Source organism: Vitis riparia, chromosome 4 (assembly GCF_004353265.1).
Source record: "Vitis riparia cultivar Riparia Gloire de Montpellier isolate 1030 chromosome 4, EGFV_Vit.rip_1.0, whole genome shotgun sequence".
Lineage (NCBI taxonomy): Eukaryota > Viridiplantae > Streptophyta > Magnoliopsida > Vitales > Vitaceae > Vitis > Vitis riparia.
Genome location: NC_048434.1, coordinates 16693343 through 16719592, shown reverse-complemented (window position 1 = coordinate 16719592; position 26250 = coordinate 16693343). Strand labels below are relative to the sequence as shown.

General features: G+C 34.1%; 3 protein-coding genes across 5 annotated transcripts; 1 reads left to right on the top strand and 2 right to left on the bottom strand.

Moving 5' to 3' along the window:
* Positions 1–1297: 1297 nt before the first annotated feature.
* On the bottom strand, positions 1298–4806 carry LOC117913483. Its single transcript, XM_034828469.1, has 3 exons — positions 3656–4806; positions 3371–3577; positions 1298–1677 (listed from the first exon to the last, which is right to left on the bottom strand). The coding sequence occupies exons 1-2, from the start codon at positions 4761–4763 to the stop codon at positions 3378–3380; spliced, it is 1308 nt and encodes a 435-aa protein (XP_034684360.1). The 5' UTR covers positions 4764–4806; the 3' UTR covers positions 1298–1677; positions 3371–3377.
* Positions 4807–11340: 6534 nt separating this feature from the next.
* On the bottom strand, positions 11341–13250 carry LOC117913652. Of its 2 annotated transcripts, none has more exons than XM_034828688.1 (3): positions 12102–13250; positions 11874–12024; positions 11341–11601 (listed from the first exon to the last, which is right to left on the bottom strand). In XM_034828688.1, exons 1-3 carry the CDS (start codon positions 13156–13158, stop codon positions 11580–11582), a joined length of 1230 nt encoding a protein of 409 aa, XP_034684579.1. In that variant the 5' UTR covers positions 13159–13250; the 3' UTR covers positions 11341–11579. The 2 variants fall into 2 exon arrangements, with proteins under 2 accessions (XP_034684579.1, XP_034684578.1); XM_034828687.1 differs by lacking the exon at positions 11341–11601 and adding an exon at positions 11690–11800.
* Positions 13251–22090: 8840 nt separating this feature from the next.
* LOC117913441 (GEM-like protein 4) lies at positions 22091–23569 on the top strand. 2 transcript variants are annotated; one of them, XM_034828422.1, is made up of 4 exons: positions 22091–22176; positions 22357–22437; positions 22715–22989; positions 23086–23569. In XM_034828422.1, the coding sequence occupies exons 2-4, from the start codon at positions 22371–22373 to the stop codon at positions 23260–23262; spliced, it is 519 nt and encodes a 172-aa protein (XP_034684313.1). In that variant the 5' UTR covers positions 22091–22176; positions 22357–22370; the 3' UTR covers positions 23263–23569. The 2 variants fall into 2 exon arrangements, with proteins under 2 accessions (XP_034684313.1, XP_034684312.1); XM_034828421.1 differs by having other exon boundaries at positions 22091–22249.
* The last annotated feature ends 2681 nt before the right edge of the window (positions 23570–26250 follow it).

Here is a 26250-nt window from a genome sequence, read left to right as displayed (position 1 = left end):
AAACTCATATTCTCAAAAGGTGAGTTTATTTTTTGTATTAAATTTGTTTTTAAAAGGATAAATTCCTTTTTTCCTTAAAACCTTTTATGTTGAACTCGTATTTTCAAAAAACGAGTTCACTTTTTCTACATTGAAAGCGTCTTTTAAAAAGATAGTTTACTTTTACTCTAAAGAAATATTAGTTTTACTTGAAATTCAAAAGCATCGTAATTTTAGAATTATTTTTTATGTTATAGTTTTTTAAAAAAATACACTACTCCTGCAAAAAAACCTTAAATATATAAGAGACACTTCTTCTAAGGCCCAAAATAAAGGGTGATAATCATGGAGAAAATGTCTTCTTATCTTAGATAGGCAAGAGAATGTGTTGAGATATTCAAAGGTCTTCCCATATTAGGGAGGCGCGATTGTTATAAAAGAATTTGTTGTCTGGATTGAAGGCCAGAAATTTGAGATGTATATGATTGTAGCATCCAGAATATCCAAATGTAACACCAATGCATATCAACTGGCTGAAGCCTGAACATGAGCGAACCCTCACACCCAAAAACCTGAAGAGGAATGAAAGACCAAATAAAGTTGGAAAATGGATAAGATTGTTTAAGGGTATTTTAACTTTCTAGTAGACATCCTATTGATAAGGTATGAAACTGTCAAAATTATTTCAACCTATTTAAAACATTAAGGGCTTGTTTGATAATTTTTTTTTTAAAAATAATTCTGAAAAATAATTTTTAATAACAATTTTTAAAAACTATTCTCTAATTTTTATAAAAGAAAAATCTGTTTTGAAACCTAAAATATTTTTAACTTATTTTTAATATTTAAAAGAATAATTTTCATATCTAATATTTTATTTTTAAGCATTCTACATTTTTGTATAATTATTTCTTAAAACAACAGTTAGAAAACATGTGAAAACAATAAAAAACAACTAAAAGATATCTTTTGAAAATACTTTAATTTTTTATTGTCAAACAGTGTTTTCGTATTTTTTTTGTTCCAAGGAACAAAAAACTTTTCTTGATAATAGTTATCAAACTTTTTTCACATATTTAACTCTTCTATATAAAGATTAAATGGTATAAAAATAAATAATTTTTAAAATAATTTTACTTTATTTTGAATTATCAATTGAAAACCAAACATGAAAATCATTTTTTTAGTTTTTTTTTTTCTTTCCCTAATATTCTTTGGAACCAAACATATTCTTCATTTTTTGTTTCCAGTGTGAAAAGTGAGGGAAAATTAGTTGCAGCAAAACTTGTATTTGATTGCCTTATCTTTTTCCGTTGTATTCATTCTTTCCACCACAACTTCCAAGCACCAAACACATCCTAATTTTTTGTGGACTAAACTCCAGTCCACAACTGAACTGGTACCCATACCATGCCCCATTGTAAGCTCTCAAACCATGACCAATCCTAGTTGGAAGGAGACAATGAAACGACATTGAAGCATTTTTTTAACAAAGAAAGAGATTACTTTTGTGGTCACTGATGGAGATAACACTTCAACCGTTGAAAGAACTAAAATTCTAAGTGCATTGCTTCACAGCTTCAAACCTCTGCCCAAATTACAGGAAACAACCACCTTGACGACTGCTCAATCCTTAAACCAATCAATGATCTTTACAAATGATTTGCAAATTTTAACAGCAATGAAGAAGTTTCAGACCTGCAAGAAGAGTTTGAAATTTTAACAAACATTATATATCATGCAAGCATAAGCATCATCTACACAATAAACATGTCCTATAATGCCATCATTTCCATACTTAGAAAAAATCTCCAAGAGTGGATGAAAAATGGTGCATTAGAACATACTTCCAAATATCTACATTAGAGCACACTTCAAAAATATCTACGAGAGAATGCAAGAATTGTACTGTGACCAACAATTGATGTAAACTTCATATATATAGTCGAAAACTAAAGACTATGATGACTACCAAGCATTGAATATGTTGAATCAAAACAATGTCATATATATATATATATATATATATATATATGTAGTGTCCTAAGTCATCATGTTTGATTTCAGGACATGTCATATGGATAAGTTAAATCATGGAATGTGACTTTATACTTGAAACTCAAAGTTGTCATAGGACCAACTTTCACAATAGAGGATTGGTATCCAAGTCATATTGTTTGTGGAGAAAAATCAGGTCCTCTACAAGACACTAAATATGGAGAAGAGTTAGAACTAAAAGAAAGTTACCAAATATTCAATGAGAAGAACTTGAATTAATTTAGAACACCATTTACATTTAGCAGTCACAAAACTTATTTTATGCATGGAATGGAACACAAACAACACTAACCTAGACAACAAACATAGCATACCAAAGACATTTTCATAAGCTAGATAGCATCTTTCTTCTTCATAGGAGCAACCCCAAGACAAAAAAAAAAAAAAAATGAAAAAAGAAAAAAAGAAAAAAAGAAAACAAACAAATAAACCTTGGAAGGGATTGAAGATTTCCAATAAAATCTTCCTAAGAAAAAGTCCACTGTCAATATACTAACTTGCCACTTCTTCCAAAATTTAAGAATAAACCGAACCTTGGGCCATCTATAGCCAATGGCTTTGATTATACCATTGCAACCCATACACAAATGATGACATTGTACAAGATTTTGATGATCTAGATGATTCATTTTTTGACAGCCAAACGTCTAGAGGTTCATCAATAAGATAGGAGCATCAAATTATAAAAAACAGTGATCAATGAGGTCAGTTATCCACGAGGATTTTATCAACTCGAATGAAAAATAGAAATAACTATACTTTGGTCCTTGGAATTACCATAACAATGTCCTAGAAAAGGATTTTTGGTACTCCTTAACATGCATGAAGATGCCATGGAATAAGTGTTACTTTTATTGGGTAAGTTTTGGTTTCCTTATGCATACATATTTTCAGCTTTCCTTGAACAAATTAAACTAGAATTCACTTTAATTAATAAATCTCTAGGTTGTCTAATGGCTTGTTCTTCCATGTATCTTGTGGAGAGAGTGGGTTTGATGATAACTTATTCCATTCTAGCACTTGTCTTGACCTGCACAATCTTTAATATTACCAAAATACCATGCTATGTGGGTTATGATAATCAAAATACCAAAAAAAGTCACAGAGAAAACATCTTATGCTAGGATTGATATTTATGATTTGATTTGACCGAAATATATATATATATATATATATATACTCATGTGAGTAAGATGTATCCCTATAAAGGCAAGTTCATAATGCTCTAGATAGTGGCTATTTATCTTAGGTTGCATGTAACTGGATGCACAAATGTGTAGATGCCTATGCAAAGAGATAAATAAAAAATGATGTATGAGAGAAAGAGACAGACCCATCCTTCACTCCCATCGATGGAAGAATGCGCTGGTAATGTAAGGTATTTCAGGGCCCCATGTTTCGAGGTCATAGAAACCTTTGCTCAAACAAGTAATAGACACGAAGGGTCGTGGGGTTGATGGTGGTGGTGGATCACTTTCTTGGGGTGGTGGTGGTGGATCACTCTCTTGGAGAGATGCTGAATCATCACTCTCTCTAACATCTTCAACATAAAATTCTTTAATTAAATACAATGAATGATCTATATTATGATAACCAGAATGACTGGAATGATGATTACCGCGATGATGATGAGAAGTTCCGATATCAGAATCAGTAACCATCTTGGCTATCTTAGAGGTAGGAGCTATGGAACTTTCCGCACTAGTCAAGGCTCGTTTGGCGTCATCGACCGAGGAATCCAATTTCTTGACATGAAAAGTGGCCACATAAAGAACACAACGGTTTCTGTTTCCCACTTTTGCCTTGGCAGGCTTTAGGATGCACATCCCATGCCCACCCATGGCAACAACTAGTCCTTTATAAGAAAATGAATCAGGGTGGTAATGAGGGTCAAAAACCTCATCATCTATATACTGAAATGAATGACCACCGTCATCACGGAGCATGATGGCAATCAGGGAATGGAAACGAAAGCAAATGAAAATGTCATTGTAACCAGGCACAAACTGCCCACTAAAACAAGGCAACGCATATTTGTGGACACCTATTTCTTCCATTGAAGTTCCATCAGCATCCCATTGATTGTCTTGGATGCGGTAACAATAACAACGGTTTCCAACCAACATGTAAATGGAGGATTTCACAAGACAGTAGCCAGCCACGGCACAATCATATGAATTGAAATTATTATCAATGTAGAAGGGAGGATCGGGCAGGGGCTCAAATTCGTCGAGAGACGGATCATAAACCTCAAACGTGGGGGACTCCAAGGGATGGTTATAGTGCCAAGAAGGTCCAGACAGTACGTAAAGCTTACCTCCAAACTCTACTATAATGGGACTAGGCTTTTCTGTAATCATCCTGAAATTAGCTCTACTCAATTTGGAGATGGAATCGGGCGTGGTGAAATCTGAAACGAAGATAAGTGGGGAACGCTTGCTTGCCCTAGACTTCAAAGGAAAGCCGGCGCCGAGTGGCCTACTGAGCTCTTCTTGTGATGCATCCCAGCGAGTTCTTTCACCGCCGGCCATATAAAGTTTGGAACCCCACATGAAAAATCTCGCTCCAAAGGAATAACCCCCGTCCACGAAATCGAACACTTGCACAACCGGCAATGTCGGTACCGTAAATTCGGTATCTGAGTAGTGAAGGATTTTCAGCTTCGTCACGTCGACGGCGAGCAGACGTAGTCGGGTAGCTATCAACAGCACGTCGTTGCCTCCCATCTTCCCTCTCTCCTCTGCACAAAATCTCAATTTCTAGGGTCAGGAATCAGGATTTATTCTTCTGGTTCGGATTTCGAGGAAGCAAAAGGGATCCAGAAGGATCGCAAAGATAACCGAACGTTAACGGTTTTGACTTTTGAGAGCTGGTAATCGGAGCAAATGCCCGCGCAATTTTCATTTTGTTTATACGGGAATGCCCATTAATGAAAAGACACTTTTATCCCTACTTTTAACTCTTTAATTTACATTTTATATTTATTTGACGAAGTATTTGTAGAATTTTTTGCTCTTCCCATAGGATGAATAGCGATTTGTGTATCTCCAAGACCTTAGAACTTCTCAACCATTCGGAAATCAAATTTCTTAATCTTTGGCTTTCTTAGAATGAATACAACGAGATGAACAAATGTATAGATGCATATAGAAATATGTATGAGAGAGAGACAAACCGTCCTTCACTCCCATCGATGGAAGAAGGCACCGGAAATTTTAGGTGTTTCGCGGCCCCATGTTTCCAAGTCATAAAAACCTTTGCTCAGGCAAGTAATAGACACGAAGGGTCGTGGGGTTGGTGGTTGTGGTTGTTCTGAATCATCACTGTTGCAGGCAGGTGGTGAGGAATATAGTTTCTCGACACGAAAAGTGGCCACATAAACAACACTGCGGTCTCTGTTTCTAGCTTCTGCTGTGGCAGGCTTTACTATGCACATCTCATGGTTACCCATCGAGACAACTAGTCCATTATAAGAAAATGAATCAGGACGGTAACAAGGATCAAAAACCTCATTTATATACTGGAAAGGACGACCCCCATCAGAACGGAGCATGACTGCAATCAAGGAATGGAACCGAAAGCAGATGAAAATGTCACCGTAACCAGGCACCAACTGGCCACCAAAACCAGGAAGCATGGGTATCTGGACGGGTATATTATCCATTGCATATTTTCTTTCATCCCATTTCTTGTCTTGGATGCGGTAACGATAATAATGGCCACCAACCAACATGAAAATGGAGGATCCCACAACGGAGCAGCTAGCTACGACGCAATAATATGAATTGTAATTATTATTAATGTAGAAGGGAGGATCAGGCAGGGGCTCCATCTGGCCAAGGGAGGGATCATAAACCTCAAACGTGGGGGTCTCCAAGGAATAGTCACAGCGCCTAGAAGGACCAGAAAGCACGTAAATCTTACCTTCAAATTCTGCAAGAATGGGACTAGGCTTTTCAGCACTCATGGTGACAGAATGATTACGGAATTCGGAGATGGAGTCGAGCGTGGTGAGATTTGAGACGAAGATATCACGGGAAGGCTTGCTTACCCTAGAATCCAAATCAAAGCCGGAGCCGACTGGCCTACAATGCTCTTCTTTTGATGCTCCCGAGCGTGTTGTTTCGCCGCCCGCCATATATAGTTTGGATTCCCACTTGAAAAAACTCGCACCAAAGGAATATCCCTCCTCCACGAAATTGAACACTTTCACGACCGGTAGCGGCGGAAATTTAGCATGTGAGTAGCGACTGATTCCCAACTTCGTCACGTCGATGGCCAGCAGACGTTGTTGGGTCGCTATCAACAGCACGCCTCCGCCTTGCATCTTCTCCTTCTGCTCTGCACAAAATCTCAGCTTCTTCTGGTTCGTGAACGGTTTTGTGAGAACACGACGACGCAAATTTCAGTTTCTTTATTAAAAGGAGAATGCCCATTAAGGAAAAGACACTTTTGCCCTAAATAAGATAGGATTTAATTTACTTGAATTTTATTTTTATTTATTTTCTTAATAAAAAATGATAAAACAAATTAGATTCTTCAAATATTTTTAAAAGAGTGCAACAAATATAGAAATTAAATATTATGACTCAATTTTTTTTTCAAAATATAAAAGGAATAATATATTTATTTTTTATTACAATTTATTTATTTTTACTAATTTTTAAATTATATATCCAATTTTCCAAGTTAAACAATTGAATCGATATGAGAAAAAAGAAGCCAGTAAATAGAAAGTTACTTTAGAAATTAAATGTTATCAATAAATTCTTTAAATAAAACAAACCATATATTTATTTTCTATTCAAATTTAATCTTTTTTTTATTTGTAAAGTTTTTTCTCATCAAAGAAAATGAAATATATAAACTAAATTTTTATTTTTTAAATTAGTCAATATAGTAAAACTTTCTTGATATCTTAATTTTTTTTAAATAGTTTGAAAAATCATTACTTTTTTTTTAAAAAAATAAAATTCTTTAATGATTTTTATATCTTATATAAAAGTTAATATTATTTTCTAATTTTAAACATAAAAAATAGAAAGTATACCCAAACACATTAAATTGTATGATAATTATTTTTAAAAAAATTTATGAAAAATAGTCGTTATGAACCGTCTTTGAAAACTATTCTCTAATATTTGTAGAACAAAAGTTGTTTGAAATTTAAAATATTTTTAATTTTTTTAATATTTTTTTAATATGCTTTAAAAATAATTTTTATATTTAGTATTTTATTTTTAATCATTTTACGTGTTTGTATAATTATTTCTTAAAACAACTCTTAAAAAAAAAGTAAAAATAATAAAAAATAACTAAAAAATGTTATCCGAAAACAATTAAGAACAAAAAATAGTTTTTGATTGTCAAACATATTTTTTATATTTTTGTTTTTGAAGAACAAAAAACCATTTTAAAAAACAATTCCCAAAGATACTCTAAATATTTTGAATCAAGGGTTGTTTCAAATATTTCAAGGTGTGTGGGGTTCTTCCCTTAGTCCTTTGCAAAAGGAATACTAATTAAATAAATATTAAAAACATTTTAGGTTTTAAATAAACTTTTATTTTACAAAACATCATAAAATAATTTTTAAAAACTTTTTTCAAAATTTTTTTTAAGAAATATTTTTTAAAATAATTACCAAATAGGCCCTAATATTTCTTGACTATAAAAAAGTAAAAATACTTTAATATTTTCAAGAAAAGAACATTCTTCCCAACTTTTCATATAAAAAATTTGGAAATATACAAATCTATCCTACCTTATTAACTTGAGTATTGGATTTTTTTTAATTTTTTTTTTAAGATTCTTTATAATGCATTGTTTATGTCACTAACATGTAAACAATCAAAGATAATTTATATCCCTATCTTAAAACTACTTGAAAGTTTTGATATTGATTCATGAAACCACTTAAAAGGGAGAAGAATATATATTCTTCTTCTTTTAACACAAAATTTTGATTTGTAAATGTTATATTAGCTCTTTGATCAACATATATAGCTAATACTTAAGGAACAATTTCATAATTGACACATGGTGTATATGAAAAATCACCAAGAGAGTCTTTCAAAAACTCAATGATGTAAAAACCATGGGCCAATCGTCTATTAAGTAATTTACTAATTCTAAAAGAATAGTACTTAGTTTTATTTAGATCAAATGCTACCTTCTCCCAAGGGTCTTACACCAACCAAAATCTAGTCGTCACGTCTACATGTGGTGCACCACCCACAAACTCCTTAGCGGAATCGAAGTGGAGGTTTTGAGAGTGCTAGAAATGCATAAAGAATAATGAAAATGAACTCTAGGGTGTAGGGCATGTAAAAGCACAACTAATGAGTATATCTATAGTCAAAATAAACATAGTGGGTTGAGCCATGAGTGAGACCATCTTAATTGCACAAAATTTATTATGAGCAATTGAACACTCTTGATTTTTCGTTTTTTCAATTCAAATTCAAACCTCTTATGCGAATTAGCTCATAATACACCTAAGCATGCTATTATTTACCGAACAAACTTAACCATATTAAACTAACTAGTCTAGCTCATTAACCCCCTTAATACTTTTTAGCAAATTTGACCCCATTCCTTTGGCAATTTGTGACAAAATAATGATTAACCCCTCAATACTCTCAAATGAAGTTTACATATCACTCATAAGTTGACCTATTTAAACCAAATATCCTAACCCTAAACCACTTGTCATGAAGTAAATCCTGCATGATACTAAAAACCTATGACATGCACACTCAAACAACAATGCAATTGAGAAGGTAGTGTATAAGAGAAAAATGTACAAATCATATGATAAATAAAACAAGCCACAGACCAAAAAATCATGGCTTGATAAACAATTAGATATAATCACAAGTATAATCAAAATAAATCATCGGAAGATCATTCATGCATGTGTCATTCTCCCCCTTTCTATCACAAAAATGACCAAAGATAAAAAAGGAAAGTGAGAAGTACTAGAATATAGGGAGCATAAAATATCATAAATAAATGATAAAGATGTCCAAAATACATCGAATATCCAAATACATATGAAAGTATCAAACCCAAAAGGACCTAAACCATCATCACATAAACATTGATGAGGTAGCAAAAACAACAAAATAGCACTTGAAAACCCTCTTGCTCTATCCAGAGGGGCAAAACATATAAAGCTCAGGCCAAGTTGTGATGACACCCATGACTTAACAATGACAAGCCACCTATCCATCTACTAAGGTGGATCAGAATTTTCTTAATTAGAATGCACGAAATAATCATATCCTCAATTGGATAATAAATGTATTTATGCAATAAAAAAAAATAATTTATTTCCATAAGTTGAAAAATAAATTTTGTTTGCTTATACTTAATTTTAAATAAACTATTACTAAATATTATTATTTTCTAAAATAATATTAGTTTTAGTTCACCAATGGATCTACCTATTTCATCCAATTTTGATGCCGGTCCCTTACAAAATTTGACCAAACCCCATTCCCTTTCCATTCTCAAAAGGAATTCAATATGGGCTTTCTAGTGGGGATAATTATTGTCATCAAAATATGGTGAATTTTTATGAATGACTCCACTCTTTGTGGTTCCATGATTTAAGATCTTAACGGAGCAAAAAAAAAATTTATTTTAAAAATTTTCCGATTTGGATATATATATATATATATATATATATATAATAAAAGCGAGAAGTTTTGGGCAAATATTTAAGTACCTATTCATCCTCTCCCCCACTATGTAATTTCAACGTATAAGATCTTAAACCCTCTGTTGGTATCCAAATCGGAAAATTTTTAAATATATATATTTTGTTCCGTTAAGATCTTATATCATGGGACCACAAAGAGTGGAGCCATTCATAAAAATTCACCATATTTTGATGACAACAATTATCCCCACTATAAAGCCTATATTGAATTCCTTTCAAGAATGGAAGGGGAATGAGGTTTGGAATGCAGTCGAATTTTGTAAGGGACCACCATTAAAATTGGATGAAATAGGTAGATCCATTGGTGAACTAAATATTTGCCCAAAACTTTTGCTTTTATTATATATATATATATATATAATAGAATATAATTAATCAATAAGAACAAAGAACATTCAATCACATAAAATGATATAGTTTACTTGAAAAACCATCCACAAAGCCTTCCCAAAGACTTTACAAATATAAAAACCAAAAATTCAAGGCCGTAGAGCTAAAATCTACTAAATATTAAAAAAAATAGGTATAAAGTTTTACCTAAGAGTTGCTATTACTTGAGACTTACCTTGTCAATATCCGAATCTACTCTTATGTTAACGAAAGCGCAGCTCCATGCTCCTTAGTGGGCTCCTCAACAACTTGAGGGGATGCAATCTTGCTACCTTGAACTCAACAAATTTTAATTTTTCTTTGTAGTAATGTTGGGTTAAGTTTAGAGGATAGTGAAGTAAAGCTTTGGCACATAACGTGAAATCATGCAATATGAGAAATATATAGAGGAGATAAACTCTAGTGGACTTCCATTCAAATTAGAAATCATATTTTATTAGGAAAATTGGAAACAATGGAAAACTACATTAACTAGTCTAAATCAAATGCTTGAACGTTCTGGCCGCTCCACCTTATTAACTATCGTTTTTAATTATACTTTCCAAAAAAAGCTCCTTTTTCGTTGCTTTTGATTTGGAAAGTGTTTTTTTAATTTTCATTTTCTAAAAACAATTTTCATTTCTCAGACCATGACCAATGTCCAAGTTGGCCATATCCATGTGACCTGCATTGCAATAGTTAAATGATGGTCATATAAATGTAACCTGAAATTTACCTTTTTGTAGGATAAGAAAAAGAAAATGAAACATTTAACAATCTAAAAGAAAACTAAAGTAGAGCCTTCAATTGCCTTAGAACCCGTTTGGTAATGATTCTAGGAAGCGTTTTTAATATTTCTAATACTTGAAAAATTTTATAATTCAAATGTTAAAAATACTATAAACGTTTTTAAAAATCACTCCCAAACACACTTTTATTATTTGATCCTTGTAAATCCCTTTCAAACAATTCTCTAGTAGATATTGGAAAAACTAAATGGATTTTTGAAAATCAATTTTCAATTGTCAAAACTGTATGGAATTCTCTAGTAGATATTGGAAAAACTAAATGGATTTTTGAAAATCAATTTTCAATTGTCAAAACTGTATGGGAAGAAAGGAGAAAAATCATAGAAAATCAACTGTATTGGTTGGAAAGGACACATTTTCACAAATGGAGAAAACAGTATCATTGAAAATATTTGCCAAATGGCATCTATACAAATTGAAAATATTGGCAAAATGACATCTACACAAAAGAATGTGAAAATGAATTGAAGCATTTTTCAACAAAGAAGGATAGAGACTACTTTGAGGCCATTGACAGAGAATATTTAAACCATCAAAAGAACTGAACTCTAAGTGAATTGGTTGACTTCTTCCCTACTCAGCCCAAATTACAGGAAACAACCACCTTGACAGCTCAATCCTCAAACCAATCAACAAGCTTACTCTGGAGAAACTTTAGACCTGCAATAAGATGATACTTCACGAATGCTTCCCAATGTCATCGTGCAAGCACAAGTATTATCCACACAATAAACACATGGATGGTAGATTCATGCTTTATCATAGAAATAACAATAAACTTAAATGAACAATAGAAATAACAATCTTTTGATCCTTGGAATTACCATAGAAATGTCCAAGAAAAGCATTTCTGATACTCCTGAACATGCATGAAGATGCCTTAGACAAATTAAACTAGTAATGTACAAAGAGAGAAGAGAGTGAAGACAGACCATCGATGGAAGAAGGCACTGCGAATTTTAGGCCTTTCACAACCCCATTCAGGGAGGTTATAGAAACCTTTGCTGAGGCATGTAACAGACAAGAAGGGTACTGAATGATTACTATCTCGAACGGGTGCTGAATCAGCTGTGTCTTGAACATCTACAACATAGAATTCTTTACTTAAATAACATGATATCTATACTTAAAATAACATGACTATCTATAATGACAATTACCACTATCATGATCAGAAGTTTGGGAGTTAGAAGCAGTCTCGGCTAGCTTGGGAGCTGGAGATGAGGAATTCAGTTTCTCCACACGAAAAGTGGCCACATAAATGCGGTGGATGATGACATTTTCAATTTCTACTACTTTAGGCCTGATGACGCACATCTCATGCTCACCTATTGCAACAACTGCTCCCACTTCCCTCCATGAATGCATATCAAGACGATCCTCGTACACCTCATGCAAAAACTGAATTAAAGGAGGACCCCCATCTTGAGGGAGCATCAATGCAGACAGGGCATGGAGAGAAAAGCAGATGAGGATGTCTTTGTAAGCAGGCACAAACTTGCCATTAATACCAGGCAGCAAAGGTGCCTGGACGGGTATTTCATGCTCTGAATTCCCTAGAAAATCCCATTTTCTGTCATTGACGCTGTAAGAATAATAATTGTCACCAGCCCGCACATAAATGGTGGTTCCCACAACAGAGTAGTCACGTATAATATTATCAGAGCCATCATAACTATTTTCCTGGTAGAAGAGAGGAAGAGGCAGGGCCTCCAATAGGTCAAGTGATGGATCATAAACCTCAAACACGGGGGCCGGCAAGAAATCTTCATAGTGGCAAGAAGGACCCGAGAGCGCGTAAATCTTGCCTTCAATCTCTTCGATAATGGGGCTGGTCTTTGGCGCAAGCATGGTGAGAGTGTGCTCGCAGAATTGGGTGATAGAATCCAGCGTCGTGAGATCCGAAAAGTAGATATACGGGGAAAGTCCTCTTTTCCCAAACGATTCATCAAGATTGGCGCTGGATGGAGTACAAAGCTCTTCTTGTGATAATCCGCCGCGAGTTTTTTCACCGCCGACCATGTAGAGTTTGGATTCCCGCATAAAAAAACTCGCTCCAAAGGGAAACCCCTTCTCCACGAAATTGAACACTTGCACGGCCGATAGCGGCGCTGCCGGAAATTCGGTATCTGTGGAGTCAAGGCTTTGCAACTTCGTCAAGTCGACGACAAGCAGACGTTGTTTGGTCGCTATCAGCAGCACACCTTCGCCTTCCATCTTCTCTCCGTGCTCCACAAAAAATCTCAATTGCTAGGTTTAGGGTTTATTCCTCTGGTTCAGATTTCGGGAAGCAAGGAGAATCAAGAAGAGAAGTCAAGAGAACGTTAACGGTTTTGAAAGCTGTTAATAGGAGAAAATGCCCGCGCAATTTTCAGTTTTATCGTTAAGACGAGAATGCTCATCAAGAGAAAGACACTTTTACCCTTTAATTTTAGATAAATATAAAAACCTAAATAAAGTACTAATTTAATTTACTTGAATTTTATTTTAATTTTTATTCTTAATAAAAATAGTAAAACCACATAATTTCATCAAAATTTTAGAAGAATCCAAGCAAATATAGAAATTTAATGTTTTAAATCAATTATTTTTTTCAAAATAGAAGGCAAATGTACTACCATTTTTTTTAAAACATAAATATACATGATTTCTATTTTTATTATCATGTTAGAATCCTTATTTAAATTATTTTTTAAAAAAATTACTATCTATTCTTCATGTTTGTATTAAAAATTTTGAAAATTTTACTTTGCCCACCCAAAGAGCCCAAGGAAAGAAAACAAATTATTTTTATTTTTAAAAATAAAAATTCCTATGGAAATATTTGCTTTTTTACTTTTAAGAATAAAAAATTCCTATATAAAATCCATGAATTTTATACCCAAAAAAAGATGCATTGCTTGTATATATGAAAACATTTTTTAAAATTCAATGAAGTGAAAAAAAAAAAATCTTCCTCAAAATTTTGAAATATTGAGATAGATATAGGTAAATTTATATTTCTTGCACAAAAGTTCTTATATTTTATATATAAGTTTCTATTTTTAAAATAAAATATAGAAAATGTATATCACATAAATATATCCACTTGTAAATTAATATATTAAATTTTTATACCTTGTCTAATTATTTTTGTCAAACATGATTTCAAATGATAATTTACTCATTTACTTCTAAAATATTTTATAAATGATTAAAATAAAAAAAGAAAATCTTAGAACCTAGTCAAAACTATTTTTAAAAACAAAATTTCCCTTTCTAGGATAGTAAATACTTTTTCTACTTAGAAAACATGTTCAACAAACTTTTTACTATTGAATTTTTAGAATAAGAAGTAATTTCAGTTTTTTTTTTCAAATATTTTGAATAATAATTATTGTATTGTCTATAAACATATATTTCCTTAATAAAAAAATAATTGAGAAAACTAATTTTCATATTTGAATTATCAAATAGAATCATAATTTTAAAAGTAATTATGAATTAATTATTTTTTCCACTTTCTTCAAATTCTTTTCATTTCTACTACACTTTCTTTGTAACAACTCACTCTCAACTGTGTAAGTAGTGTTTGTTTTAAGTTCAGAGAGCTTGATTGAACAGATAGCCTACAATCAAGCAAGATCATTCAAAATCAATTTTGTATATGCTTGTAACCGTTGTTTGATATGTTGACTTTAACAAATCTGTAACTACTGCAGAGTTGTAGACAAATTGATGTATATTGCTGTAAATAGTTTTTCCTAGCTATGTATATAAGTCAACTCTTATTACATCAATAAAAGTGTGTGAAAATTTTCATTGAAAACAACAGTGTTATTTCTTCTATATGGTATCAGAGTTATTCTCTCAAGAGCATCCGATCCTAAATATGTCCTCCTCCTTAGAATCCATCCCACTCAATACCCATTCCATTTCTGGCACTGATAAACAACTTATTGCCCTCAATATCACTGCCCAAATCAATGAAAAGTTAACACCCTCCACTTTTCCTCAATGGCGTGCTGAATTCGAAGCACTCCTTATTGGCTATGATTTGCTTGACTATGTCAATGACATATCTTCTTGCCCTTCTCCCGTTGGCACTTCAACTACCGATCTCAACAAAATTCATTGGGTTCGACAGGATAAACTTATCCTTAGTGCCATCATAGCCTCTACATCCCCCACAATCACACCGCTCATAGCCACAACAAAAACATCACATAAGGCTTGGAATAAACTCAACACGTTATTTGCTAGCCGTTCAAGAACAAAGTCTATGCAACTCAGGGAGGAACTCACCTTGATTCAATGTGGAAATAAGTCAATTTTTGATTTTTTTGCATGCTGTGAAGGCTTTGGTGGATGAAATCACCATCATCGATCATCCAATTTCTGATGACGATTTAACCCTCTATGTCTTGAATGGGTTAGGACTTGATTTTCGTGAGATCATTACACCGATTTGAGCACGGGATAAGTCCTTGGTGTTTGAAGAGCTGCACGACCTCTTAAAGGGTCACGAGTCCTACTTTTGGCATCTAGAAGTTGCTACTCAACAGATGTTGATGATAGCAAACTTCACAAACAAAGGCCAACCTTCATCTGGAGGTGACTTCTCAAAGAAGTCTTATAAACCGAATAGGTCTCAACGTAATCAAGGTCAAAGCTCAGCCCGCCAATCCAATGGCCACCAATGTGATAGATGTCGCTTCAACTATGGGTTTGGCAAACCCAATAACAACCAGAAATGTTACACGCTGCATTCTTAGTTTTGTGAACAAATAGGCCATACTGCAAAGCATTGTCCTCAACTCCAGTCCAAAGATTTCACAGTCAACTGTGTAACCTCTTCTAATGGAAAAGACAAAACTTGGCTCATGGACTCAACGACCTCTCACAATATAACGGGTGATCTTGTAAATTTGTCCATTCACAATGAATATGATGGTACTGATGAAGTAATTCTTGGCACACATTGGTTCTTTGGAATTACACTCACCCAACCACACTTTCATCTTGAGTGATACCCTTTGTGTTCCAAACCTTTCCAAAAATTTAATTTTCGTTCATCATCTTACCAAACAAAATAACGTTGTTGTTGAATTTCACCATTTTCATTTCTTTATGAAGGACAAGATCATGGGGGCGATTCTACTTTAAGGAGCATGTGAAAATGGTGTGTACATTTTTCTAGAATCAATGATGTCTCCCACCTCCAAAATGGTCACTAATGTGCATGAACGAACCTCAATTGATGGGTGGCACAAGCGTCTTGGGCATCCATCTCTTTGAATAGTCCAACATCTTGTTAAGAATATTTCTCTTCCCATTGTCAAAGAAAAAAATCTTTCTCAATTATGTAGTCCATGCTCCATTAATAAAGCACATTAACAATCTTTTCATACCAATAGTCTTCAAAGTCATGCACCACTTGAACTTATTTATACCGATGTTTGGGGACCTGCACATTATATCGGTATCGACGAATCTTGTTATTACCTCATTTTGGTTGACCACTTCACAAAATACATGTGGTTCTATCCAATGGCTACAAAATCCGGGGTGTCTATAATTTTTCCTCACTTCAAAAAACTTGTAGAAACATGCTTCCAAACCAAAATAAAAAATTTGTACTTTGATAATGGTGGGGAACCCATTGCTTTAAAATCCTTTTTATTGGTCAATGGTATTGGTCACTATACCACCGCCCCACACACTCCACAACAAAATGGTGTCTCCAAGTGTCGTCATCGTCATCTTGTCGAAACGGGTCTCACTCTTCTCCATGATACATCGCTACCTTTTTCATATTGGCTCATGCTTTTTCCAGACAACATCCTATCTAATCAATAGGCAACCCACTTCTCTTCTTCAAAACCGTTCTCCTTTTGAAGCTCTCTTTGGTCAAAAACTAAATTACCTCAAATTAAGAAAATTTGGGTGTCTCTGTTACCCACTTACCCGACCTTACAACACTCATAAAATGCAGCCAAAATCTTACCTTGTGTGTTTATCGGGTACTCTCAAACCTAAATTGCCTATAATTGTCTTGACCTTAAAACTCAAAAGATTTACATTTCAGGCATGTTCTATTCGACGAACCAAACACTCCCACTCTGTCTTCTACCAAACCGAAAATCTAAACACTAGAATCTCACAATGCCCCTCTGTTCTCCGATGCCCAGGTCATGCCCGTGCCCTTGCCAACGCCATCTGCCCCGCTACCCGCATCAATGACTTCAGAAGGTGTAGCCGCCATCAACGCATCATCTTCAGGTAATCTTGTCAACCCTCTTTCTTCTTCTCTTTTGATTTCATCTGAAAATTTAGGTCAAAATTCCTTGCACTTGAATTCTTCATTTCCTAGTTCTAGTCCCAATACTTGTTTGCTTGATTCAAACTCATTGCTTCCTCACTCCTCACTTGTTGAGCAAACAATAGGATAGACTGAAAATTCCCAAAACCCGAATGCTCAAATTCTCTTAAACCCATCTGTTCAACGTCTTCACCAAATGACCACTCAGTCAATGGACAATTTTTAAACCCAAATAACTAAATTCTGTGTCTAAACATCCATTCCCTAAGACCATTGAACCAACCTGTGTGAGTCAGGCCTTATCTCAACCACAGTGGCGTGATGCTATGTCTAGTGAGCTTACAGTTCTCATGAAGCATGGAACTTGGGATTTAGTGCCAATCCCTTTTAATTGTAACCCAGTGGGCTGCAAATGGGTGTTTAGGGTCAAGAGAAAACCTGATGGATCAGTGGATCGATTCAAAGCCCGCTTAGTTGCAAAGGGTTATAATCAACGTCTAGAGCTTGATTACAAAGAGACCTTCAGTCCAGTAGTTAAACCAACCACCATTAGAACCATTTTGTCTGTTGTCTTTGTGAATGGTTAGGATTTAAGGCAAATGGACGTTAATAATGCCTTTTTACATGGTGCATTATCTGAGACTGTATATATGATGCAACCCCCGGGCTTCAAAGATCCATCTAAACCCAATCATGTTTGCAGGCTCAAAAAGGTAATATATAGCCTCAAACAAGCTCCTAGGGCTTGGTACACTACACTAAAAAATGTACTGCTTGAACTTGGGTTTAATAATTCTAGAGATGATTCGTATTTGTTTATTTATCGAAAGGACTCTATAATCCATTATTTCTTGGTGTATGTTGATGATATTGCGATTACAGGAAATAACAAAAATTTTGTGGCTTCAATTATCAAGCAATTGAGATATCGTTTCTATCTTAAGGATATGGGTCTACTTCATTTTTTTTCTTGGTGTGGAAGTTGTACCTACTCAAGCAGGACTATTTCTCTCACAACACAAGTACATTCGAGAGTTACTATCAAATACCAGCATGAGTAGTGCCAAAGATGTCTTAACTCCTCTTTCAACAACTTAGTCTCTCAAATTACTTGATGGCACAACAAATGTGGACAACACAGAATTTCGAAGAATCGGTAGCCTACAATATCTTTCTTTAACACGTCTAGATATTTCATTTGCGGTCAACAAGTAGTCCCAATTCATGCACAAGCCTACCACCACTCACTTTACAGCAACAAAAAGGCTTCTTTGGTACTTAAAGCAAACCATCTTCCATGGTATACAACTCACAAAATCTGGACCTTCAGCTTTAATCACCTATTCTGATGCTGATTAGGTTGGAAATATTGATGATCGACACTCCACATCTGCCTATATTAGCTTCTTAGGCCCAAATCCCATTTCATGGAGCTCAAAGAAACAAAGATTAGTTGCAAGATCTACCACCGAAGCTGAATATCGAGCTCTTGCAAATACGACATCCGAGACAATGTGGCTTCTTAGACTTCTTCACGAGCTGGGTTTTCCACTAAAAGCAGCTCCCTTATTACTCTGTGATAACCTTGGTGCTACGTATCTAAGTTTCAATCCAGTCCAACATTCACACATGAAACACATACAAATTGATCTCCATTTTGTTCGTGATCTAGTTTAATGTGGTTCTCTCCAAGTTTGACATGTTCATACACAAGACCAATTGGTTGATTTGTTGACAAAGCCATTGGCAAGACAAAGAACCGAAATGTTGAGATACAAGATTAGGCTTGCTGATGGAAGCTTAATCTTGCGGGGGTGTATAAAGACAGATTGCAAGGATCAAGGCAATGATTGAATAGATAACCTACAATCAAGCAAGATCATTCAAAATCAATTTTGTATATTCTTGTAACTGTTGTTTGTTGTGTTGACTTTAACAAATTTGTAATTGCTGCGTAGTTGTAGACAAATTGATGTGCATTGTCGTAAATAGTTTTTCCTAGCTATGCATATAAGTCAACTCTTATTACATCAATAAAAATGTGAAAAATTTCATTGAAAACCGTAGTGTTATTTCTTCTATAGAGCCCCTATGACTTTAAAAAGCATCTACAAAATTAAGGGAAGTTTATATATATATCACAAAGAACTTTCTCCTTTATCTAATGTAAGATATTGCAATCTCCCTTCATATAAGCACAACATCCTCATTGTGCCTATGAGATTATGGGATTAAATAGACAGATACCTCTATGAAGTCAAACAAACTCTCACACCAAGGTCAAAGATCGACTTTGATATTATTTGTAATGACCCTGACTTGGAGGCTAAGTACCAAAGTCATTTTACAAACACATCTAAAAAAGATCACTTAGTTCTTAGTCTTGAGTTTAGTATCATAGTGACATTTTATTATTAGTAGTTTAAAATACCACTACTATTTTGGATAAATTGCAATAGTTGGATTATGAATTTCGTGCAAAAGGATAATTTATTATTAAGAGACATGATTTTTTGAGATTTTCTTATAAAATAACTTTGGTGCTAGCTAGCAAGTCAATGTCCTTACACTCTCAAACATGTCTTTTCTTATTTTGATATAATAAGGGGTAACACCTTAAATAAATATGTTGTAAAAAGTCCTTTTGCTTTTAAAACACAATATCAATAAATAATCTTTTATTCCAAAATTCAAATAATATTTTTTTTTTAGAATAGAAATCTTCTTGTAGAAATAGTAGTCACAATGTTTGTAGATAAAACAAAGGATTGTACCTATCAACAAAATGAAATTCATATCAATATTTTTAGAAGTTATATCACTTATGCATAAATTTATTTCAATTTTAATGAAAATTTTATCATATCAATTTGATTATTTGAAAATGATTCTATCAAAATTATACAGAAAATTATCCCAAACTAGCAAAATAACTACCTGCCACTTCTATATTTGATAGAATCAGTCCTATCAAGTCAACTATACACTTCATATGATAATACCAATATGATGCAATTCCATATCATGATAACTATTTTCCCACAACTTCACCTTTTTCTTTCCTTATAATTTTCCTCTCCATTGTCCTTTCCTCCAACTTTTCAAGGCAAATCATTAGCATTGGTTTCCAGTGATTCTGCAAGAATTTCCTGGGGCAAATATACAGAAAGGAAGAAAACTAAAACAAGTAAAAAAAAAAGGAAAAAAAGATCTATGTTTAATCTTTGATAGTCGGATTCTTCAGCTTCACCCACCCATGTCAACATGATATGACAAGCATGTGGTTGTGAATGTGGGGAAACTTTTCAGATATTTCTATTTTAAATATTCATTATTTTTTATTTTTTTTCCACAAAATAAGGATAAAAGAAAGAATAAAGAATATTGTTTTTGTCGAGGATATGTTAATTATTTGTTTCTAATTGATTTTTTCTCTTCATTATGTCATATCCAAATGCCATCAAAAATCATTTTTCAACCAAGTCTTTGAATCCTCAAATTAGTCAAAGACGATCGTCTGGGTCGCCCAAGCCATCAAGCCAAGCAGCGTACATAAAAATAGTCTTTTGAAGACCTAGACAATGTGACTTCGAAGAGGCAATGCCTAGGAAATCTCATTTGATCATGAATTAAGATTAAACATACTTAGATTATAATTTCATTCAATTTAATATTGGATTAAGCAAAGTATAAGATAAAATATTATATTATCAATCATAAAGATAATAAGATGGGGGGTTATTAATCTAATCTTGATGTAAGTAATTAATGACAATTTTAATTTCAATATGGTTTCATTACTCATTCACATATATCTTCATCACAGTGAAACTGACCTAATTTGACTAGCTCAAAGTTTGAAACCTACTTAGCAATTTCTCATACAAGAAAGTTTGATTATATTCCCTTGTAGAAAACTTTCAAATGGGATAAACTGGTTCAAAGTTATAGGTCTCCCTGCAAAATTTCATATAGGTGTCTGTTTTATTTTCTTGGCTCAACTCATTCTCTTGGATCTAGAATATCTCAATAGTTAGGCTCAAGACTTGTTAGCCATTAAACATCTTACATATCTTAATGATTTATTAAGTGTCTCAAAGAATATTATGTAGATTATTTTACATATTAGTATTTCCTAGAAAATTAGATATCCTACGAGTTGGCTGGAATATCCTAATAAATATTCTAAATTTTGAGAGAGAAAAATTATGAGATGGAGTTAAACATATATGTAAAACAACATCTTGTAGTATTAAAGCTTTCACTCTCATAACAAATTATACTAGGGCTACTGTTGGCATAACATCTTCCAAGGTTATATTCGACTACCAAACTCATCAGGGGACAAATTTATTTCATATTTTTCGAAAAGGGAGTCACCCCCTAATCCTTCAAGTTTCTACAATGTCTAGCTCCAGAATTTTCAATTATTGATTAGGGTGGAAAAAGCACTGGACAGCTCTAGCATAAAATAACTGTCAAGAACATTCTAGAGGCTATCCATTTACATGCTCTTAAGCCCTATGACTTATCATTAAGGGGATTTTAAATGCATGAAATTATTGAGTCCCATGCAAAGCCCTACCATGTAAGCAACCGAACAAACCTTAAATAACAAGAAACAGACCCTTTTCTAACCTTACATCTTTATTCTAGTATCTTTGATGATTTGATACTTCCACCACAAACTGTATCTTTCTTGACAATCTTTCATAAAAGAAATCTTCAAAGATTTCTTGTTGTTGATGACCCCATGAATGACTCATTCCACTAAAAGTTGAGAGTCACCAACAATTTTTATCCTTTTAAATACACTTACATTCCCCAAGGGTTGATCAACCTTTGGGAGTAGTACCTCTTCAATCTCTGAAAGGAGAGAGCATTGTGGAACACCAGTTGAAGTTTGAGAAATGAAGAACCAAGTTGCTGGACAGGTCATTGGAATCCCAATCAGCTTCCCAAATGAGAATCCCTCTTCTTCAAATCCATCTCTGCCATTAAATCATAGTAAGATTAAGATTCTCTCTTTCAACCACATGCCCATATAACTACTTTCTACTTAAAACTTCAAAATTGCAGTCCTTTTGCTAATGGGGTTGTCTTCAAAATTGCAGATGAAGTGGATAGGATGAAGAATATGATGAACCAACATGGGAAAAAGGGTGATAACATTGTGCATGGAATCAGAGAACATGGCAAGTACTTAACCTTCTCTTATTCTTCATGTCAATTTCCAAAACATAAAAGCATGTCTTGACTGAGAATTGAGGCATGCATATCTCCTGGGACTCTTACTTCCTATATAGATATAGGTCTGACATGTAGTTTATGTAATTGTTTGGCTGGTGGGAGTTTGAAGTAAACAAGAGAATATACGTATTGAATCATAAGAATTACTTCTATGGAATAACATTCTAGTAATAATTAATTGATCTTTTTTTTTTTCTTATAAACTTTTTTCTGGAAGTGCAGTAAGATTGGCACCTAGGATCTTTGAAACTGTGAAGGGAAAGCTGAGCTTGGGGGCAAGGATTCTTCAACAAGGAGGCATGAAGAGAATTTTTAAGCAACTTTTTGGGGTTACGGAAGGAGAGAATCTGTTGAAGGCTTCTCAATGCTATTTATCAACAACAGCAGGCCCCATAGCAGGCCTCCTCTTTCTCTCTACTCAGAGGGTTGCCTTTGGCAGTGAGAGATCCATCAAATTCTCTTCTCCAAATAGTGAATTGGTTAGAATCTATTACAAGGTTTGGTTACTCACATAACTATCTTTCTTTATATATCTATATCTATTCTTTGTTAACATTTATGTAAAGTTTTTTTTTTTTTTTTTCCTTTTTCAGGTTTCAATCCCACTGAGAAAGATAAAGAGAGTAGACCAAAGTGAGAATATGAAAAATCCATCTCAGAAGTACATGGGAGTAGTCACTGCTGATGATTTTGAGTTCTGGTTTATGGGGTTCTTGAATTATCAGAAAGCTTTCAACTGTCTCCAAAAGGCATTAATGTCTCAATCTTGAACGAGTTACACATCAACCCAAAAGTGATTGAAGCAGAAATGGTTTTGCCCTCTACATAAAAAAAGGTATACAAAAATTTTTGTTAATAAGAAATTGATCTCCAATTCTTCTCTGACAGCGAGAGCTTGGGCTTTTATGCCTGGCTTTCGCAGTATATTATTTCAAGAAAGTCCGACCAATCTTTTCAGCAACGAAAAGAAGCAGATTAGGCCCTGTCCGGGATTCATTTTAAGCGTCTTAGAAATCACTTTGCAATAGTTTTTTACTAACATGTTATGTTTGGTAAAACAAATAAAAAGCAATTGTCGCATGCACTTTGATACTAGTTTTGTGAAGTTGGCCAAATGTATCTTTTCGAACGTTACAGTTCCAATTTTTATGATTTTCTTTATATATTTTACCAATAATAATTTAATATTCTTGTTTTATAAACACTTAAATTTTATTTTTAAAAAAATTATAATACTTTTAAAACTGTAGTTTTCCAAAAGCTGAAACTACTTTTCATCACCGCTGATATTTCTTTTTAAATTTTAGTGAAAGTTGGAAGAATGCCAAACGAGCTCCAAGCACGACTGGCGTCAGTATCGTCTCATGAAAACTACAAAATATTCCTACGTGGCTAACTCACATATTATTTATGTAGTCGCATGCCAACTCGAGGAGAGTCATTTGATTAAGATCAAGACCACTGATTTCAAGTATATTATAGGTGTAAATTGGAGAAAGCACTCTACTGTCTCAAACAATCTCCTTGTGCCTGGTTCACCAAACTAAGCCATGCTCTTTCTCAGTGGGGCTTCTCTAGTTCTCTTGCAAATTCTTCATTGTTCATTTACAAGTCTATTTTTCTTGTCATACTCATCTATGTCGATGATATCATTGTCACAGGCACTCATTCTGAGTCTATTTCCCAGCTCATCCTTTCACTTGGTCATCATTTTGCCATTAAAGATCTGGGACCTCTTCACTATTTCTTAGGCATCGAGGTGCATCGTTCTGCTTCTGGTCTACATCTCAGTCAGCATAAGTACATCACAAATATTCTTGTCCGCACCTCCATGACTGATTCTAAGTTGTTTCATTCCCCCATGGCTTCTGGTTATGCTCTCTCCATTCATGATGGGACTCCTCTTGAAGATGGCACTGCATACAGAAGTGTAGTTGGGGTACTTCAGTATTGCACATTAATAAGGCCTGATCTTTCCTTTACTATGAACAAAGTCTACCAATTTATGCATTCTCCTTCTGATGTTCATTGGCAGGCTGTAAAATACATTTTACACTATCTGAAAGGGACTTCTCATTATGGTCTTTCAATCCAAGCCACTCCAGATTACAATTTAACATGTTTTACTAATGTTAACTATGCTTCCAGCCTTGATGATCATCAAAGTACAAGCAGCTACTTTGTGTTTATGGGCTCTAACATCATCTCATGGTCTTCTACAAAGCAAAAAGTTGTATCTCGTTCCACTGCTGAGTCTGAATACAGGGCTGTTGCAAATGGTGCTACTAAATTAAGTTGGATTGGCTCTCTTTTTCGAGAACTCAACATTGCAACCAACTCTATTCCTTACCTCTACTTTGACAACATTAGTGCCAACTATATGATTGCTAATCCAATCTTTCAATGGTCAAACAAAGCACATCGAGATTGACTTTCATTTTGTCCGGGAAAAGGTGTTTCACAAAACCCTTGCTATGCTTTATACTCCATCTGCTGATCAACTTGCTGATTGTCTCACCATCTTCATTTTTGAAACAAACTCATAGTCCTCACTAGGCCTTTGAGTTTGCGGGGGGCTGATAAGCAGAGTAAATAACACAAATAATATTGTATTTTGGTCACATACAGTTTCTAGTTGTTTTATCCTAATAGGGCCACGTGTACAGGTTGTTCCCATATATATTCCTTTGTTTTTATTTCACTGTATAAGAGACAAGAAATACCAGAATCATTTTCTTCTTTATATGTTTTCTTCTCTCGTCTTCTTCTCCTCCAGCTTAAAGTTTTTGTAGAAGGAAAAGAGATATTTAGTACAAAAGATACAAAAGTTTAGCTAAAAGGAACTTCGAATATGAAGTGTATTTGGATAATGACACGGGACCAAATTAGTGAAAATGGATGAACATTAATTGAGCTTACTTAGGAGGATTGTAGCATTGTCGATTGAATACAAATGGAAATTTTGAAGGAGGGAATTTAGAGTTCCAAGCATGATATTTTTCTAAAAGATTGTCGGTATGTGAAAACCTGAACTTAAGGGGGCCTATTGGGTAATATCTTCAAAAACAATTTTCAGGAATAAAATTCTTTTTGAGACCTCAAATATAAAATATAGATTTATGGATTGTGAAGGCATTTTACAATCACGTATAATACAAAAAAATTTGGCTTATTCTCATTGTTTCTTAGAATATTTTTTAAAAACATCTTAAATTTGTTTCAAAAAATTACTTTGTTTTAGAACAAATTAAAAAAAAAAAAAAAAAAACAAGAAAGCTCTTTTCAACCCAAAATTTTTCAGTCTTTTTTGAGTCTCTGAATTTGGAGTGGATAGGAATATGGAGATCCTGGGAATTGGGTTGTGGGGATCAAAGGAAAAGACTAGAGAGGCCATTGGAAAGGGACTGAACCCCTCAAGAAGTTAAGGTGACAAGACCAAGTGCCCAGATGCCTATCTGGAATGCAATCCTTTTGGCATTCTTTCACCTTTATCCTACGGTGTAAGCCATGGCTTGTAGGCCATCCCAGCTGATGCAAGATGACTCAACCCTTTCCAAATGGCTTTTCCCCAAGCAAGCACATCCATTAAATCGGCCAAGATGCGTTTCCGAGAAAGAGACACCTGCAGCCATGTCAATACCACATCAGCCCGGCCCCATTCCCATGTGTCAAACTAGGATTCAACTCTAGGGTTTTTGGTGTTTTGAATAGGGTGGCAAAAGCACTTCACAATCTCAAGGACCCCAGGAACATAAAAT